The following is a 16,952-nucleotide window of genomic DNA, read 5'->3' as shown; positions in this document are numbered from 1 at the left end:
GTCTCCTTTCAGGAGGGTATGCGGTTACAGGGATGTAATGACAACCATAGCTAACACGGATGTATGGTATATTTGAAAGTTGTTAAGAGAGTAGAGCCTAAGTGTTCTCATCACAAGGAGAAGACCTCATTTGTTTTTTGTATCTCTATGAGATGACGGATGTTAAGGAAACTTACTGTGGTACTCATTTCACAATATAGGTAAGTAAATTCGTTATGCGTACACTTGAAATTTGTAGTGCTGTATGTCAATTATATCTCAAATGAAACTGGAAAAAACATTTAAAGAGTGTGAAAGGATTATTACAGCAAAAAGTTTGTGAACCGCTACTTAGAGAAACTCTCCATGGGTGTGCAGGGAGACATATATGATAATCCAATTGGAGTGTTGGTCTGTTTCTTCAATAGATACCAAACAGCAGTGAACACAAATAAACGGATTACCGTGTATCATTGAAAAACAAAACAAAACAAAAAAAATTGTGCAAAATGAGCTAGTAAATATGTAATAAGGCTACCTATATAATGTCCAAAAGCGTGGAAACAATACTATGTTTTGCTTGTGGGTACTGGTGGTAAAAACAAAAAAACGTGCTGGAACACAACTGAGCAGGTCAACGCGCAAGGACAGTCCTCATCCGTTCCACTAGAGTCGCATTCTGGCCCCAAACTACGCTTCCCGGCAGGCTGCGCGCCGCGCCGTGACGCACTTTCTGCAGACTCACTTCCTTGCCTTTGCGTTGTTCGTTGGTAGGGCAGGGCCCCCGCTATCTTTTAGCAGCTGGGTGCGGTTGTTGGTAACTTTGATGCTGCCGCGTAGCCCAGCCGGGAGCAGATGCGGACCTCGCGGGAGCAGTTCCTGGGCTTGCCCGTGAACTGTGAGGTGGACCAGCTGGCCAAGTACTAGGGCAGGAAGAGAGCGACCGCCCCACCGCACCACCTCCCCGGGTGTTCGGACCTCAGGCGCAGGCCTGACGTGGGCCTGGGTGTCGCGGGGCTGATTTCCTAAGGAGTTGTGGAGAGGCGCGCTGAGGATGCGACCACCTCTCCCAACTGCTTGCCTTCCTTGTGGGTGGGGCGGCGTTCCCTCCCTCGTTGTCCAGTACCCTGTTCTTGTGGTTTATAGCTACCTCCCCAGAGTCCCTGGCCTCGCCTTCCGCCGCGGGGGTCCTGTCTGCGCCGTCCACTCCAGCGGCAAATCCGCTGGCGGCGAAAATTGAGCGCTTGAATTGTGGCGAGTGCTACTGAAGAACTACAGTCTTACGTCCTGTTAATTAATATCTAACTGAATAATGAAGAAGTCTAGAACTTGTTTTTCATCAGACACAAGGTGGTTGTTCAGTCGCTAAGTCGCGTCCGACTCTTTCGACCCCATGGACTATACCCCATCACGCTCCTTTCTCCATGAGATCTCCCAGCAAGAGTACTGGAGTGGGTTACCATTTCCTTCTCCAGGGAATCTTCCCTACTCAGGGGTCAAACCTGTGACTCCTGCATTGGAGGCAGGTTCTTTACAGCTGAGCCACCGGGAAAGCTCCCGACACAGTTATTATTTTGCTGAGACTACATTTCGCTTTAACCGTTTTTTTAACGTCTTTTGAAATGTGCTGTAGGTGTGCAAAACACATCTAATGTCAAAGAGATAACGGGGGTCGGGGGAGGAGAACCTAACCTATTGATAACCATTTAACATTGCATATGTGTTGAAATGATAATATCTTAGATATGTAGGGTTGAAGAAGTGAAGTTAGTCACTCAGTGTTGTCCGACTCTTTGGGACCCCATGGACTATTTAGTCCCCCAGGCTTCTCTGTCCACATGATTTCTCCAGGCAAAAATACTGGAGTGGGTTGCCATTACATTCTTCACAGGATCTTCCCAACCCAAGGATAGAACCCAGGTCTCCCACATTGCAGGCAGATTCTTTACCCTCTGAGCTACCAGGGAAGCCCATAAAATTAATTTCACCTTTTAAAAAACTATTTGAGATGGCTGCTATGGAATTATTTGTCCCCAGTGGTGCCGTGTGGTATGCGGGAATCGGGAATCTTAGTTCCCAGACCAGGGATGGAACCCGTGTCTCCTGCGGTGGAAGCACAGAGTCTTACCTCTGGGACCGCCAGGGAAGTCCAGGAAATTTAAAATTACGTATGTGGTTGGCACCGTAAATCCTATATTGCTCTTGGATAGCGCTGCTCTGGGAGAAGGGATATTTCTGCATCTGACAGAGCCTTCCTGGGCTCTTGGGGATGCTTCCTAGAGGAGCTGTTGTGTCTGGAGGGCGTTCTTACCCTGTCTTGTCTGAAGGGGGTCTGGTCTACCACATTTAATGTTACTTTTGGAGGTTCCTGCAGAATGGCTTTTTCAGCCCCTCTTCCCTAGCCACCAGGCACCTTCCTGGGTTGGGTTGTGCTGTAGAGAGAAAACGAAGGACCCGATGGTGACCTGAGAATGTGAGATGGGAGGAGGATGCATCTGTCACGACCAAATGCCTGCTGGTACTTACGTTTTCTTTTCTACCAAAGTAAAGAAGATTCTAATGGTTTTAGAAGCCACGTTTGCAATTTTAATATATGCTGAACTGCCATGTAGTTTGTAGTTTGTGCCCACCAATTATTAAAGAGACATTGTTTTCTCATTGACTTGAAATGCCATATATTCCACATACTACGATTAGGTTGTCCTTCATTCCACCCACCCATCCAGCCAGCCATTCATCCTCTTCCTCTGCAATAAAAAGTGTAGATATGACCAACCTATGATTGACCTGGATCATGAGGGAGGGAGGACATTATATTAAGTATAATATGTACAAATATATAAGTAGAGCAGAATAAGGGGGATCCAGAGTGCCAGGGTGTAGAGGCAGAGTTGGGCGATCAGGGTTGGCTTCTGTGAGGAACTATGTGTGAGCAGAAGCTTGAAAGAGGTAAGGAAGGTATATATGTGGGTGTGGTGGGAGACTCTTCTGGGCATGGAAACAATCAGTGCAGAGATAGGAAAGTAAGGAGGCCAGCGTGATCAGAGTACAGAGAGCAAGGAGGAGAAGAAAATATTAAAAGAGGCCCCTCTGAGTCCTGCAAGTTAAAAAATCTTAAAAGTGTAACTAGATCTTTCAGTTCTGTGTATTTAACTGATTCTTTTTACTATTATTATCTTACTTTAGCTGGGCTGAGTTTTTGTTGCAGCACACAGGCTTAGTTGCTCCAGGGCAGGTGAGATCTTAGTTCCCTGACCAGGGATTGAACCTGCATTGCAAGGCGGATTCTTAACCACTGGACCACCAGGGAAGTCACCAGTTTTGTGGTTTATAAGTGCTACGGTCTACAGGGTCACAAAAGGGTTGGACTTAGTGACTAAACAACTGCAAAGTTATTTGATATCATAAATCACATTTTTGTTCATTTATTGAAAACTTGAAACTGCCTCCATTGGTAGATACAAAGTTATTCTGGATATTCCTGAGCTCTTAAGACTGCTAGTTTCAGAGTTAAACATCAGTTTCTGTCAGAAGCTTTTTTAAGGTTTTTCTCTATTTGGCATAGCTATGAATTAAATAGTTCTGATTTGTTCTATTCTTTTCTGCTTGTATCTGTTTGGAACTGCTTTCATCAGTTTAAATTGGCTCCACTTCACTCCATTTAGCTTCTCACCTAGTTTCTCCATCTGTCTCAGTGAAGACTCACCCATTTAAATTTGCATTCAGCTAGCCAGTGTAGTTTGGACTTGTTTTTATCACTATGCTCATGCATTTCATTGATTCTGAGAAGTATATTACCTCAAGTTATTAATAAATTAATCTTTTACATGGAAACTTTGGATCATATTGGATCCATTTCAGGCTTTATACTGTTCTGCTACATTTGATTTATTCTTCCTTTTCTCTGTATATCTTTGTTCTTTTATTGCTGAATTATTTAAAACAAATCCCAAATAATGTGATATATCACTCCTAAATATATCACAATGTAGCTATAACAAATAAGGATTTTTAAAAAATATATATAACCACATTATCAGTAGTGTCTTAGTATTTTCTAATAGTTGGCCTGTGTTCAAATTTACCTGATCATCTCAAAGTCTTTTGTGAATTTGAATCAGGATCTTGACAAGATCCACACATTCCTTTTTTAAAAAAATGTTTCTTAAGCCTGTATCAATTCTTCATCCCTCTTCTGTTTTTTTCTCTCCAGGCCATGGATCTATTTATAATGCTCTGAATCTAGAATATAAATCTCCTTTAGATAATATTGTAAAGTAGTTTTCACATAGTAGATTGTAAATCAAGGGGAAAATTGTTTTGAACTTTATCACAAAGTATTCATCAATATGAAAGGCATGGCAATTCCATGGTGGTTCAGTGCTTAGGGCTCAGCACTTTTACTGCCATGGCCTTTACTCGGTCTCTGGTTTGGAACTAAGATCTCGCACACTGCTTGGCATAGCTGGAAAAAAAAAAGAAAACATTACATCATCAGTGGCATTGCTGGCTGTAGTATTTGAATTCCTACCCATACAGCACACCTGTGTCTGTCATCAGAAGAAGGTACGCATCATCAATAAGGCACATCCATGTCTGTCTCCATTTGTAACTGTGAAGTGCCTATAGCTATAAGTGTCTGATTATTTCACTGTGTCTCCTAATGTAGTCCTTCCAATAAATTCATATTAAAAAGCATAGTATTTTATTGTGAATTACTTTCCTTTATTTCTCTTTTATATTTTGGGTTAGGGCACTATTTTTTAAAAATTCTGTGTGTGGGGACATTTTATTCAATATGAATCTCATTTCGAGACAGTAAATGAGATGTTACAAAACACAGACTATGAGAAGGAGCCTTTGATTCCAACAGTGTTGAGAACAGAACATGTGTCTGTCTTCTGTCTAACCTTTCAAGGTCTTTCTTAATTAACTCTGCTCCTATCACCCGTTCACTCAAAAGTATTCATTAACTATTAAATGTTAAGTCCAGCTCTGTGTTCTTGGGATGTACCAGTAGTATATCTGGGAGAAGGGTGTTCCAGACATAGGAACCTGTCAGTGCACAGCAGCAGGACAGAGGTCAGTGCAGCTCAGACTGGAGTGAACAAAGGTAGAGTATGGATGGAGTCAGAAAGCCGATAGGTTATGAAAGAATGTAGAACCTAGTGGGCCCCTCTCAGGGCTTGGCTTTTACTCTGAACATTATGGATATATATATATATATATATATATATATATATTCATTTATTTTTGGGTGCACTAGGTCTTCACTGCTGCGTGGGCTTTCTCTAGTTGCAGTGAGTTGGGGCTACTCCCTAGTTGCGGTGCACGGACTTCTCATCGAGGTGGTTTCTCTTATTGTGGAGCATAGGCACACGGGTTAGGGTTAGGGCTTCAGTAGTTGTAGCTCCCAGGCTCTAGAGCACGGGCTCAGTGGTTGTGGCACATGGGCTTAGTTGCCTCACAGCATGTGGAATCTTCCCACCAAGGATCAGACCTGTGCCGCCTGCATTGTCAAGTGGATTCTTTACCACTGGACCACCAGGGAAGTCCTGGATACATATACATTCTTTCATAAAGTGAACAGTTCTATTTCTTAGAAATGTGCAATAAAGAAGGAAGAGATTGGAATTAGCTTTAGTCACCTGTTCCCAACCCATTCTTCTATTTGTGATCCCAGACAGAACTCTCATGGCTCCAGAGAGTACTTCCTTTGGATCAGTGCGGGTCCTGACTTGATTGGGCTCAGTAGACCCTCTAGAGCAACATGTCTTAGCATCCTTCATTCTGTCCTGAGAGAGTCAGTGAAGTTGGACAGATAATGAATGGGGAAATTCAAATGAGGCTTCACATGTGCTCTGGTTAGCCATTATTCTCCACTATCTTCTGTATTAGAGACATCCAGACTGAGGGACTCCTCTATCAATCTACTCTTTCTTTTCATAGAAAAAGTCAGAAAGAATGTCCCCATATTTGTCATGAAGATTGTTCTCTTGTTGGAAACAAATTGTTGTAGCTTATGTGTCCGTGTAACTGGTTATGGCCTAGAAGATAATTTTAGTATAAGTGCAGATGCTTACAAAGCTGACGATGCCTCTGATGTTTACTTGGAAGATTCCTTTTTGGGATAATATATAGAATAATAGGTTCTACTGTGAGGTTTTTGTTTTTTGTTTTCTTTGCTTGATTCAAACAAAATATGTAATAAGTAAAAATTGACTAACGGGTGGTCCAGTGATTAAGAATCCACCTTGTGATGCAAGGGACACTGGTTCAATCCCGGGTCCAGGAAGATCCCACATGTCGCAGAGCAGCTAAGCCTGTGTGTCACAACTACTGAGCCTGTGTTCTAGAGCCCACAAGCTGCAACTGCTGAGCCCATGCACTGCAACTGCTGAAGCCTGCATGCCTAGAGGCCATGCTCTGCAACCAGAGAAGCTGCCACAATGAGAAGCCCGCCATACTGCAATGAAGAGTAGCCCCTGCTTGCGGCCACTAGAGAAAGCCCATGTGCAGCAACAAAAGCAGCAACAAAGACCCACCACAGCCTAAAAATAAAATAAATAAATCTTAAAAAAAAAATTGACTGTGGTACATAATCTGAACCTAATCATAAGAAAATGTCAGGAATGTTCTATACATATTCTAAACATGAGAAAGATTTTCTAAAAAAAGAACTCTGTTCTTCAGAAATGCCAATCTCATGAAAGAGACACTAATGGAAACTAAGGAAACATAACTAATTATAATATGATTGTAGACAATCCTGTACTATAGGGAAAATGCTGCTGCTGCTGCTGCTGTTGCTAAGTCGCTTCAGTCGTGTCCAACTCTGTGTAACCCCATAGACGGCAGCCCACCAGGCTCCCCCGTCCCTGGAATTCTCCAGGCAAGAACACTGGAGTGGGTTGCCATTTCCTCCTCCAATGCACGAAAGTGAAAAGTGAAAGTGAAGTCGCTCAGTCATTATTGGGTCAACTGACAACTGGAATACATACGATAGTCATTAAGTTAAAGTGAAAGTTGCTCAGTCGTGTCCGACTCTTTGCAACCCCATGGACTATATAGTCCATGGAATTCTCTAGGCCAGAATGGGTGGCCTGGAGTGGGTAGCCTTTCCTTTCCCTTCTCCAGGGGATCTTCCCAACCCAGGGATGGAACCCAGGTCTCCCACATTGCAGGTGGATTCTTTACCAGCTGAATCACAAGGGAATACTGGAGTGGGTAGCCTATCCCTTCTCCAGGGGATCTTCCTGAACCAGGAATTGAACCAGGGTCTCCTGCATTGCAGGAGGATCTGATAGTTGTTAAAATATTATATAAATGTTAAATTTACCAGAGTTGATAACTGTATTGTGGTTATGAAAAAGAATATCCCTACTTTTGTCAGACACACAATGAAGTATTTATAGGTAAAGAGCATGATTGTATGCACTGATTCAAAGAAAAAAATGTATGTACATACACGTGTGCTAAGTTGCTTCAGTCGTGTCCGACTCTGTGTGACCCCATAGACGGCAGCCCACCAGGCTCCCCAATCCCTGGGATTCTCCAGGCAAGAACACTGGAGTGGGTTGCCATTTCCTTCTCCAATGCATGAAAGCGAAAAGTGAAAGTGAAGTCACACAGTCGTGTCCGACTCTTATCGACCCCATGGACTGCAGCCTACCAGGCTCCTCCATCCATGGGAGTTTCCAGGCAAGAGTACTGGAGTGGGGTGCCATCGCCTTCTCTGCATATACGTGTACACACACATATATAACACAAATTTTAGCAATAAGTAGTTTGGGAAAAGGGTACAGAGCTGTTCCGTGTACTGTCCTTATTCTTGCAACTTTTCTGTATGTTTGAAATTATTTCCAAATAAAGAGTCAAAAGGGGTTGAAGGAAATACAGGTCTGGTGAAACTTGCCTTGGAGAGACAGACATTAATGGCTGTGAATGATGAATGGACTATAAGACATTATGACAAGGAGGAAAAGCCTAGCTAACCCTTCCTGTGATTACTCTGACTGAAAACTCTTTCTTCAGATTCAAAGCCACAAATCCATCCCTGGCCTCTCTGTCCTCTGGCAGTCAGCAGATTCTCAGCCAGCATGCTCTCAGCAGTCATCCTATTTCCAGATTCATGTGCAGGAAATCAACACCAACCAGGAGATCCTTGCCCAGTTGAGCAGCAGCAGTAGCAGCAACAACAGTCTGATAAAAACTACTGGGGGGAGGGGTGGTGGTGGGCAAAGCGGAATATCAAAGAGTGAGGGTCTCTACCCCTTCGTTTTCAAGTTCCAATGGCAGTAGGACTTCAGTGGTTTTCTCCAGCCCACCCCAGGGACCACCAGTAAACTCTCAGGGAGCCAACTAAGTGTTGAAGGTGCAGCTCAGTCTAACCCAGAGGGTAATCTCTGGGGAAACAGACAACATTCCCGAGAGGGTAGAAATCTCAGGATCTGGAGCAATCCGGTTTGTAGAGTGTGAACTGGATTTTAGCCAGAAGTCAAACCTCTTCAGATGCAGGCTGTCATGGGGAGGGAACATCTTCCGTGTGCAGAGTGTGGGTGAAGCTTTAGTCGGAAGTCATATTCATCAGACATCGGAAGACACACGGGGAAAAGCCTTAAATACTAGGGAGCGTGAAAGTGAAGTCGCTCAGTCGTGTCCGACTCTTTGCAACCCCATGGACTGTAGCCTATCAGGCTCCTCCGTCCATGGGATTTTCCAGGCAAGAGTGCTGGAGTGGATTGCCACTTCCTTCTTCAGGGGATCTTCCAAACCCAGGAATCGGCAGATGCTTTACCATCTGAACCACCAGGGAAGCCGTAGGGAGCATAGGCCAGGCTTTTTAGATGTTTCCCCTTAAAACCACCAGAGTAGACACTCAGGGGATAAAGTTTATGTGTGCTTTTAGCCTCAAGTCACACTGCATGAGAGGACACACACAAGGGAGAAGCGTTTTGTGTGGGTGAGGTATTAGTGAAAAGTCAGACCTCATTAAGCACCAGAGGATTCACAGAGGACATAAACCTTACGTGTGGAGGAACTGTGGCCAAGACTTTAGGGTGAAATCACACCTCAGGACACATTCAGGTGAGAAGCCTTTTGTTCACAGGGAGTGTGGGTGGGGTCCTAGTGTGAAGACAATCCTCAACACACACCAGAGGACACACTCGGGAGAGGAGCCTGATGAGTACAAGTATGTGGGCAAGGCTTCAGCCTTCCTTCTCTGGCTGTTTCTCTCTTTTCTTGGCTTGTGCGAATATTTGTTTTCATAAGTTCTCTATATAAATTGAAGCCATCTCACTTTCAGTTTGTAGATTGTCATGCTAATGCTCCCTTGTGATTCACACCTCCCTGCATCTGTGCCTGTGCGGTTGCTTCCCACATGGACTCTGGGCTTGGCCATGTGACTTGCCTTTGTCAGTGGGGTATCAGCAAACATGACTCGAGGAAGCTTGATAAGTTCATGAATGGAGGCCTGCTTTCTTGCAACTCTGAAATAACCATGCAAAGAAGCAGCTCAGAAGGAAACACCACGCTGGACCCAACTGCTGAACGCAGCCATGTGCGTCCAGGTGAGCGCAGCAGAATCACCCAGCAGATCCACAGACATACAAGTTCAGTCATTATTGTTTGAAGCCATGAAATCTTGAGGTGGTTTGTCATAGTAGTAGGTAACTGTCATCCTCAGCTACAGCAGAGACATGGCTACCTTTAGTGGCTCTGCGCAAATCAGAAAAAAAAAAAGTCATAACAATATGCCGTTACTGGGCAGACATACTTTTGCTCAAACCAAAGGTGCCCCTTCTTCCAGGGTGCAGGCCTATGCCAGGGGCCTTTGTGCTCTACGTAAGCTGCACGCTGCGTGACCCTCCTGGGAGATTTTGACACAATTCTCTCTTCACTTAGCATAGACCAGAAACTTGACTTAGGACAGGTTTAATTACTCCAGTTAAGGGGAGAGAGAGAGCACCTCGAGTAGTGTTCCCAGCCTTTTTCAGTAGCATACTGACTTTTATTAAGGAAAACAGACCAAACATGGCTAATACAGAGTCACTGCATTTTTCAGGCAAGTCAGCTCGGCAAGCTTCTCCTTGAAAATGATAAACAGTTCTCAGAAAAAAGAGGAGCCATCATTCCTCTGAACCACCCACGAGCATTCCAGAGAGGAGGTAGATAGTGAGATTCTAGAAGAGGTGGCAGTGAGGAGCCTCTCGCAGGTGGTGGTGCCCAGCAGAGATGGCACAAGGAGCCCCAGGCCTCCCTGGTCCTAGAAGAATGCTCTGGGACCAGAGGTCTGTGAGAGAAGGTTGGGCAATGCCACCAGTCTTCACAAACTGACAGGCCTGTGTCAGGCTGGCCCCAGGCCTCCTGCGGGAGCAGCAAAGTGGATGCCACCCTCGGGACTGTAGTGCACAGGGCCACAGCGCAGCTGGGGCTCCTCTTCCTCGTACCATCGCTGTTCACTGAAATCCGGGAAGAAGGCTGCAATCTCTCTACTGGCTGAAACCACAGAGTCTGTAAGGGGAGGAAAAAAAGAGAAGGGATTCTCATAGGGAGTGCAGGGCAGAGGTAAGAAGCGGTCATAATCGGGTTCAGAAACCAGAGCCTGTCCTTCTCCCATCCCTAAGTCCTGGGCCACATCTGGCGAGGTCACCACACAGGGCCAACCGGGAGGAAAGCTCCCTGGGGGACCTGCCTTTCAACCCCACCATCCAGCCTGCCCACCATCCTTGAACCAAATTCCCTTATTAAAACTGTGGACACAGGAGGCAGCCTCACCTGAGCCGTGGGTTGTGTTACGGGTGTCAGTGAGGCCGAAACTCCCACGAATTGAATCTGGGGCCACGTGGCGTGCTCGAAACACTCTGGTGGGGCCCATCACGGTCCTCCAGAGCTGGATGGCGTCCTTGTGGGCGAGGATGTAGGCTCGGATCGGCCCACTGTGAACCAAGGGAGCACATGTCAGGAATCTGGCTCTGCCTTCAGGAGGGCACACTGTGAGCAGGGCCCAAAGGCACACTGGACATCCTGAGAGTCTCCTTGCCTTTCTAGCTGAGTACTGCTTCAAAGAGCTGATAGAAGGCCGCTGATGAAGAAGAAAGGCCGCCAAGACAGCAGAGTTGTTAGGAAGCACTCAACAACACTCTTCTACAGCCCCTGGATCAGTAAGCACCTCAGAACAGGTGGCCACAGGGTCAGTGTCGGCCCGAGCCCACATTTCTTCAGACCCTAGACACTGCTTACAACTTTAAAGAGTGGCAAATAAAATTAACAAATCTACTTAGGGGGGCAGGGGAAATAAGTCTCAGTGGATGAAGATGTGGGAACCAAAATGAGAAATACCTGGCCATGAACTCCACCAGCCGCTGATAGAAAAAACGCCCTGCAAGGAGAGAAGACCTCCATTAAGACACGGTGCCAAGACAACTTTTTATACTCCTGCCTCCCTAGAGGAGGGAATAATCACTGTTTTAGAGAAAGGAACAGGGAGTCTGACTTACCTGGGTCTGAACCCAGGCTCTCCAACTTACCACCTGTGTAGTTTCAGGTAAATCAATAACTTCCCTAACTTAGTTTCCTAATCTGTGTGCTGGGGACATAATACCTACCTCATGGGGTTTCTGGGAAATTAAATGAAATCATGAGCCTTTGGACAGTACTTGACAGAGTTTTTTGTTAACTAGTGATATTACTTTCCCTGGTGGCTCAGACGGTAAAGAGTCTGCCTGCAATGTGGGAGACCCGGGTTCAATTCCTGGGTTGGGAAGATCCCCTGCAGAAGGAAATGGCAATCCACTCCAGCACTCTCGCCTGGAAAATCCCATGGACAGAGGAGCCTGATAGGCTACAGTCCATGGGATCGCAAAGAGTCGGACATGACTGAGTAACTTCACTATCAGTGATATTATCAGGATATAAAACTAAATTTCTTGTTGGTACCATGAGGTAGGACCCTCCTAGAAAATATCTTAAAAACATTGATAATCATGAAAAGTTTGTGTTATCAATCCACTCTCTAGAAGACTGGCTGAATTTTACAGTTGGTAAGTACAGTAGTCATGTATGGATGTGAGAGTTGGACTATAAAGAAAGCTGAACGCCGAAGAATTGATGCTTTTGAACTGTGGTGTTGGGAGAAGACTCCTGAGAGTCCCTTGGACTGCAAGGAGATCAGACCAGTCCATCCTAAAGGAAATCAGTCCTGAATATTCATTGGAAGGACTGATGCTGAAACTCCAACACTTTGGCCACGTGATGCGAAGAACTGACTCATTGGAAAAGACCCTGATGCCAGGACTGAAGGCAGGAAGAGAAGGGGACGACAGAGGAGATGGTTGGATGGCATCACCGACACAATGGACATGAGTTTGGGTGGACTCCAGGAGTTGCTGATGGACAGGGAGGCCTGGCGTGCTGCAGTCCATGGGGTCACAAAGAGTCAGACACACTGAGCGACTAAACTGACGTCAGTGAGAACCTGACTTGGGTGTCCACGTGAAATCTTTCTAGGGATAGAGAAGCCTCCTGCTCAGAGGACTGTTGGCTCCTACCTTCATGCTCTCGGTAAAATTTCTGGCAGTCTTCCTTTCTCCACAGAAGTTCTCTCATTCGCACAATAAGGAACTTGTTGCTCAGAATCTGCTGATGAACAGCCTGGATAAATGCCACCCCAAAGATAAAAGTCAGTGAAAGGGAGCATCTGAGTGAACAGGAGACCCAGGCTAACCAAAAAAACCCTGGGGACCCTTTAGAGCCTAAAACTTGAAGGAAAGAGACACCCTGTTGCTATCTTGAAGATGGGAGTAAGTCATGTAACGAGGAATGTGAGTAGTCGCTAAAAACGGTAGTCCCCACCTGAAGGCCAACAAGGACATGGGGACCTCAGTCCTATAGACACAGAAATCAAATTCTGCCATTCTGAATGAGCTTCAAACTGGATTCTTCCCCACACCCTGGAGATAAGGGCCCAGTCAGTTGATACCTGGACTTCGGCTTTGTGAAACCCGAAGGAGAGAACCTAGCCCTTAGCCAAACCTACTGGACCTCTACATTCTAGAACTGTGAGGTAATGAATGCTGTTTTAAGCTGCTAAGTGTGTGGTAATTTATTAGACAGCAATAAAGAACTAGGGCTTCCCAGGTGGTACAGTGGTGCAGAATTTGCCTGCAATGCAGGAGACACAGGAGACTAGGGTTTGATCCCTGGGTCAGGAAGATCCCCTGGAGGACAAAATGGCAACCCACTCCAGTATTCTTGCCTCGAAAATTCCATGGACAGAGGAGCCTGACACACCATAATCCATGGAGTTGCAAAGAGCCGGACACGACTGAGCACACATGCAATAGACAACTAGTATATATACCCTGTCTTGAGGTTTGGTTCTTCTTACTGTATTAGAGCCTTTAATTATTTCAAAAAATATTTATTTGTTTCTTTGGCTGCATTTGGTTTAAAGAATCTGCCTGCAAGGCAGGAGACCTGGATTCCATTCCTCGGTTGGGAAGATCCCCTGGATGAGGGCATAGAAACCCATTCCAGTATTCTTGTCTGAAGAATTCCCATGGACAGAGGAGCCTGGGGGGCTACAGTCCATGGGGTTGCAAAGAGGCGGACATGACTGAGTGACTAAGCACAGGATCTTCACTGCTTCATGCAGAATCATTCGTTGTGGCCCATGGCCTTCAGTAGTTGTGGCACATGGGCTGAGTTGCCCCATCTTAGTTCCCCAACCTTAGTGGGATCTTAGTTCTTTGATCAGGAATCAAACCTATGTCCCCTGCATTTCAAGGTGGATTCTTAACCACTGGACTACCAGGGAAGTCCCTCTTATATTTTATATCTGCCTCAGTTCTCCAACAGATCTTTCGTCTCCTTGGGGTCAGTGTCCACGACGTCTAGCTTTGCCTCCACACCATCTAGCACAGGACTGTGCTGTCAGTCTTCACAAATGGCCCTATGGCACCTGAAACAGAAGCAATGCCCAGGGCATACAGTAGAGGCTTAGGACGTGTTCTTACCTCCAGAATCAGGGGGTGAGCAACTGCATCAGGCTTGATTAGGGCCAGAGTGAGCTGGAGAGCCTGCGGGCTCCGCAAGATCGAGGTCATCTCCCTCCTGCCATCAGAGAGCCAGATTAGAGACTCATCAGTGTTGCAGTCCCCACCCTTCTTACTCTGGAGCCATGCAGTCTTACAAGTCAACTAGGGCTCTCACTTCTGACATTAATAAAGCACATGACAGTTACTTAGTATTTAACTGCCCATTGGGATCATGGGATTGAGGGAAAGGAATAGTACAGGGGCCTTCAATTTACCCACTGGGGGACATAATCTTGCTAATGCAACTGTAACCCTGCAAAGGAGTGACCCATTCATGAAAAGTTCAAGTTTAAACATTACCTGTCTCTGCCAGTACTCCCTTCGCTTCCTATCTTTTGTGTTTTACAGAGGATTTACAATTTACATTCCTATAGACTCTAGCCACAAGGGTACGGTCATACAGTGCTCTCCCATCAATTCTAGAATTGCAAGACTGGATGGACAAGAATTGGGATGTTGCCAGGATACCACCCCTCTCACCTCCCCTGCCCCTGCCACTGCCTATGTCTGCTGGATACATACAATTTCTATTCTAATGTTACAGATAAGTCAGGATCTACCCTGGCCAAATCAAACCCTTTAACACACTTGCTGTCCTCAATGGCAAGGCTTGTTGTTCAGTTGTTAAGTTGTGTCTGACTCTTTGTGACCCCATGGACTGCAGCAAGCCAGGCTTCCCTGTCCTTCACCATGGCAAGGCTTGCAGACATGCAACTCGAAGGTCAAAGACAAGTTGTACTCATTTTGTAGCTGAAATGCCTGGCACAAAGACGCTTAATCAATTCTATTGACCAAATGAACCTATATAGTCTTATTCTATTTATCTTTGTATATCTACAGTCTAATCATGGTGTATGAGCTCAATAAATAATTGTGGAAATGCTATAAAAACATAAAAGTATTTTAAACTGGACTAAGAAAACTTGAGATCTCTTCCAACTTTGAAATTCTATTTACATGTAAGAAACTGATCATCTCTGCAGGTCTGAGGAGTTGTTCTCAAAGATTATCTGGGTGGAACCTCTAAATTTGCCAGTAAATAGAGAAGGCTTCCATGAACACACACAGTCTGGACAACCATGTTATTTCTCTTAGCCCGAAAGTGGCACATTAAAGGCACTGCTAGGGTCTGGCCCAAACAGAGAAACACTACCAAGGTCTTTCCTACTCATGCCCTTTCTACAGCATTCAGGCTGATGCTCCAGTCGATCCACAAAGCTAACCGCAGCCTAACCAGTACAAGATCAGCCAACTTAGTTTCCCTAACATCCCAGGCGGTGAGTAACCCAAAAGTGAGCAGAATCTTGTCATATTTTTAGGGAGAGATATCCTTGCCACCTCACCTTCCTCATCCTCCATATCCACCGTATCACTAAGTTCTAGCAATTTTGCCTCACCAGTGTGCTTCCAATCCATACAGTTCTCTCCTTCTCAGCTGCCACCACCCCAGTCCAAAACATCATCAACCCTCCCTGGACTTATGCAACAGCCTCTTTAATGATCTTCCAGTTTCTACTCTTGTTCCCTCTACAATCTGTTCTCCACACAATAGCCATTGAACTAAAAATGCAAATCTGATCATTTCCCTCCTTAACCCTTCAAAGTGTACAAAGTGTACTTTTATAATAAAACCTGAAAGCCTTGTCATGTCCTACTAGGCTTTGAGTGATCTGATCCCTCATCTAGAACTCCATACACCTTAACTTGCTTTTGCTCTAGCCTCATGGGCCTTGCAGCTCCAAGACTTTCTGGCCTGACAGCCAGAGTTTTCACAGTCCAGAATGTGTTCCCGCTGGTTATCTCCTACTCACCCACTAGATCTTAGTTCGCCTGCCCACTCTCATGGCTCCTTACACGTCTTCTTCACTTATCTCTTCCCCACTAGATGGTCAGCTCCATGAAAGCACCGATCTGTTTTGCTCGCCTCTGTATCCTCTGTACTGCAGAGTGCCTAGCACACACATGGCTCTCAACAGTATTTGTTGAATCAATCAGTGAATGAGTGATTCAGCTATTCCAAGGCCAGAATGCTAGAGGCTATCCAGGGGAGGGCATGGTTCCTTTTCTAATGCCAGCCAAGTCACGCTTGTCTTGGATACTGGTTTACAACAAAGAGGAACAGGTCGGCAAACTTGCTCAACGTAAAAGTCGCTCCTTTAAGAGACTTGTAAGTTTTAGAAGTTCCTTGGGCATTTGCCTTCACAACAGAGGCTCCTATTTCTCCGCTTCCTGGAGGGTGCCAGCCACGCTTTCCGTCCTCCCAAGCTCATCATCACCTCGGCTTTCTGCCTCCAAAACCTGAAGCCCCACCCTCCAATCCCCCAAGCTCACAGCCTCAGTTCTAGACACCACCCTCTTCCCCACCCTGCTCTTCCATTTCTCCAGGCCTGCAGCCCTGCGGTTTTGGCCCCTTGTACAGAGGCCTAAACCCACTCCAGATTCTGGGCTATTTGGGAGCCCCGGGTGGAGTTCGGATACGAGTCACCTGGTCCTCCCGCCGCGGGACCCGGCCACCAGGCACTGCAATAGCTAGCCCTTAGGTCCAAGCGGGGTCCTTTAGGCATTCGCCCGGGCAGCCCTCTTCGGGGTCCTTGCTGTGCGGCCCGGGCGGGGACGAGGTGCTGTGCCAGCCAATCCGGAATGTCCTGCAGCAGGAGGGCCCGCCTCCCGGTGGCCCTGATGTCTTTCCAGCGCTTGCTCCGGAGGGAAGAGGTGACGTAGCTGTCTTGGACGGGAGATGGGCTGGGCTCGGGCGCCCTCAGGTGGGAGAGCGGACCAGGCCGGTGGCACCGCGACGGGATGTGGCTCAGAGAGGACCTCGGAGAGGACAGAATGGGCGTTTCAGGGTGGCAGCCAGGCAGTGAGCGGGGCCTC

General features: G+C 46.2%; 1 protein-coding gene across 3 annotated transcripts; it reads right to left on the bottom strand.

Annotated features, from left to right (window-relative positions):
* Positions 1-2,539: 2,539 nt before the first annotated feature.
* Positions 2,540-16,701, bottom strand: NME6 (NME/NM23 nucleoside diphosphate kinase 6). Of its 3 annotated transcripts, none has more exons than XM_005909337.2 (6): positions 16,564-16,701; positions 13,998-14,094; positions 12,531-12,633; positions 11,323-11,362; positions 10,759-10,919; positions 2,540-10,494 (listed from the first exon to the last, which is right to left on the bottom strand). In XM_005909337.2, the coding sequence occupies exons 2-6, from the start codon at positions 14,085-14,087 to the stop codon at positions 10,328-10,330; spliced, it is 561 nt and encodes a 186-aa protein (XP_005909399.1). In that variant the 5' UTR covers positions 14,088-14,094; positions 16,564-16,701; the 3' UTR covers positions 2,540-10,327. The 3 variants fall into 3 exon arrangements, with proteins under 3 accessions (XP_005909399.1, XP_070215470.1, XP_070215469.1); XM_070359369.1 differs by having other exon boundaries at positions 16,443-16,570; XM_070359368.1 differs by lacking the exon at positions 16,564-16,701 and adding an exon at positions 15,890-16,393.
* Positions 16,702-16,952: the final 251 nt, after the last annotated feature.

The sequence above is a fragment of the Bos mutus genome, chromosome 22 (assembly GCF_027580195.1).
Source record: "Bos mutus isolate GX-2022 chromosome 22, NWIPB_WYAK_1.1, whole genome shotgun sequence".
Classification (NCBI taxonomy): domain Eukaryota; kingdom Metazoa; phylum Chordata; class Mammalia; order Artiodactyla; family Bovidae; genus Bos; species Bos mutus.
This window is presented reverse-complemented; position numbering and strand designations above follow the sequence as displayed.

Coding starts and splice junctions, on each gene's coding strand:
- NME6 (XM_005909337.2), bottom strand. CDS start 14,087: ATGACCTCGATCTTGCGGAGCCCGCAGGCTCTCCAGCTCACTCTGGCC. Junction 12,634..13,997: donor CTCACCCCCTGATTCTGGAG/GTAAGAACACGT, acceptor GCATTTATCCAG/GCTGTTCATCAGCAGATTCT. Junction 10,495..10,758: donor TAACACAACCCACGGCTCAG/GTGAGGCTGCCT, acceptor CTCCCCTTACAG/ACTCTGTGGTTTCAGCCAGT.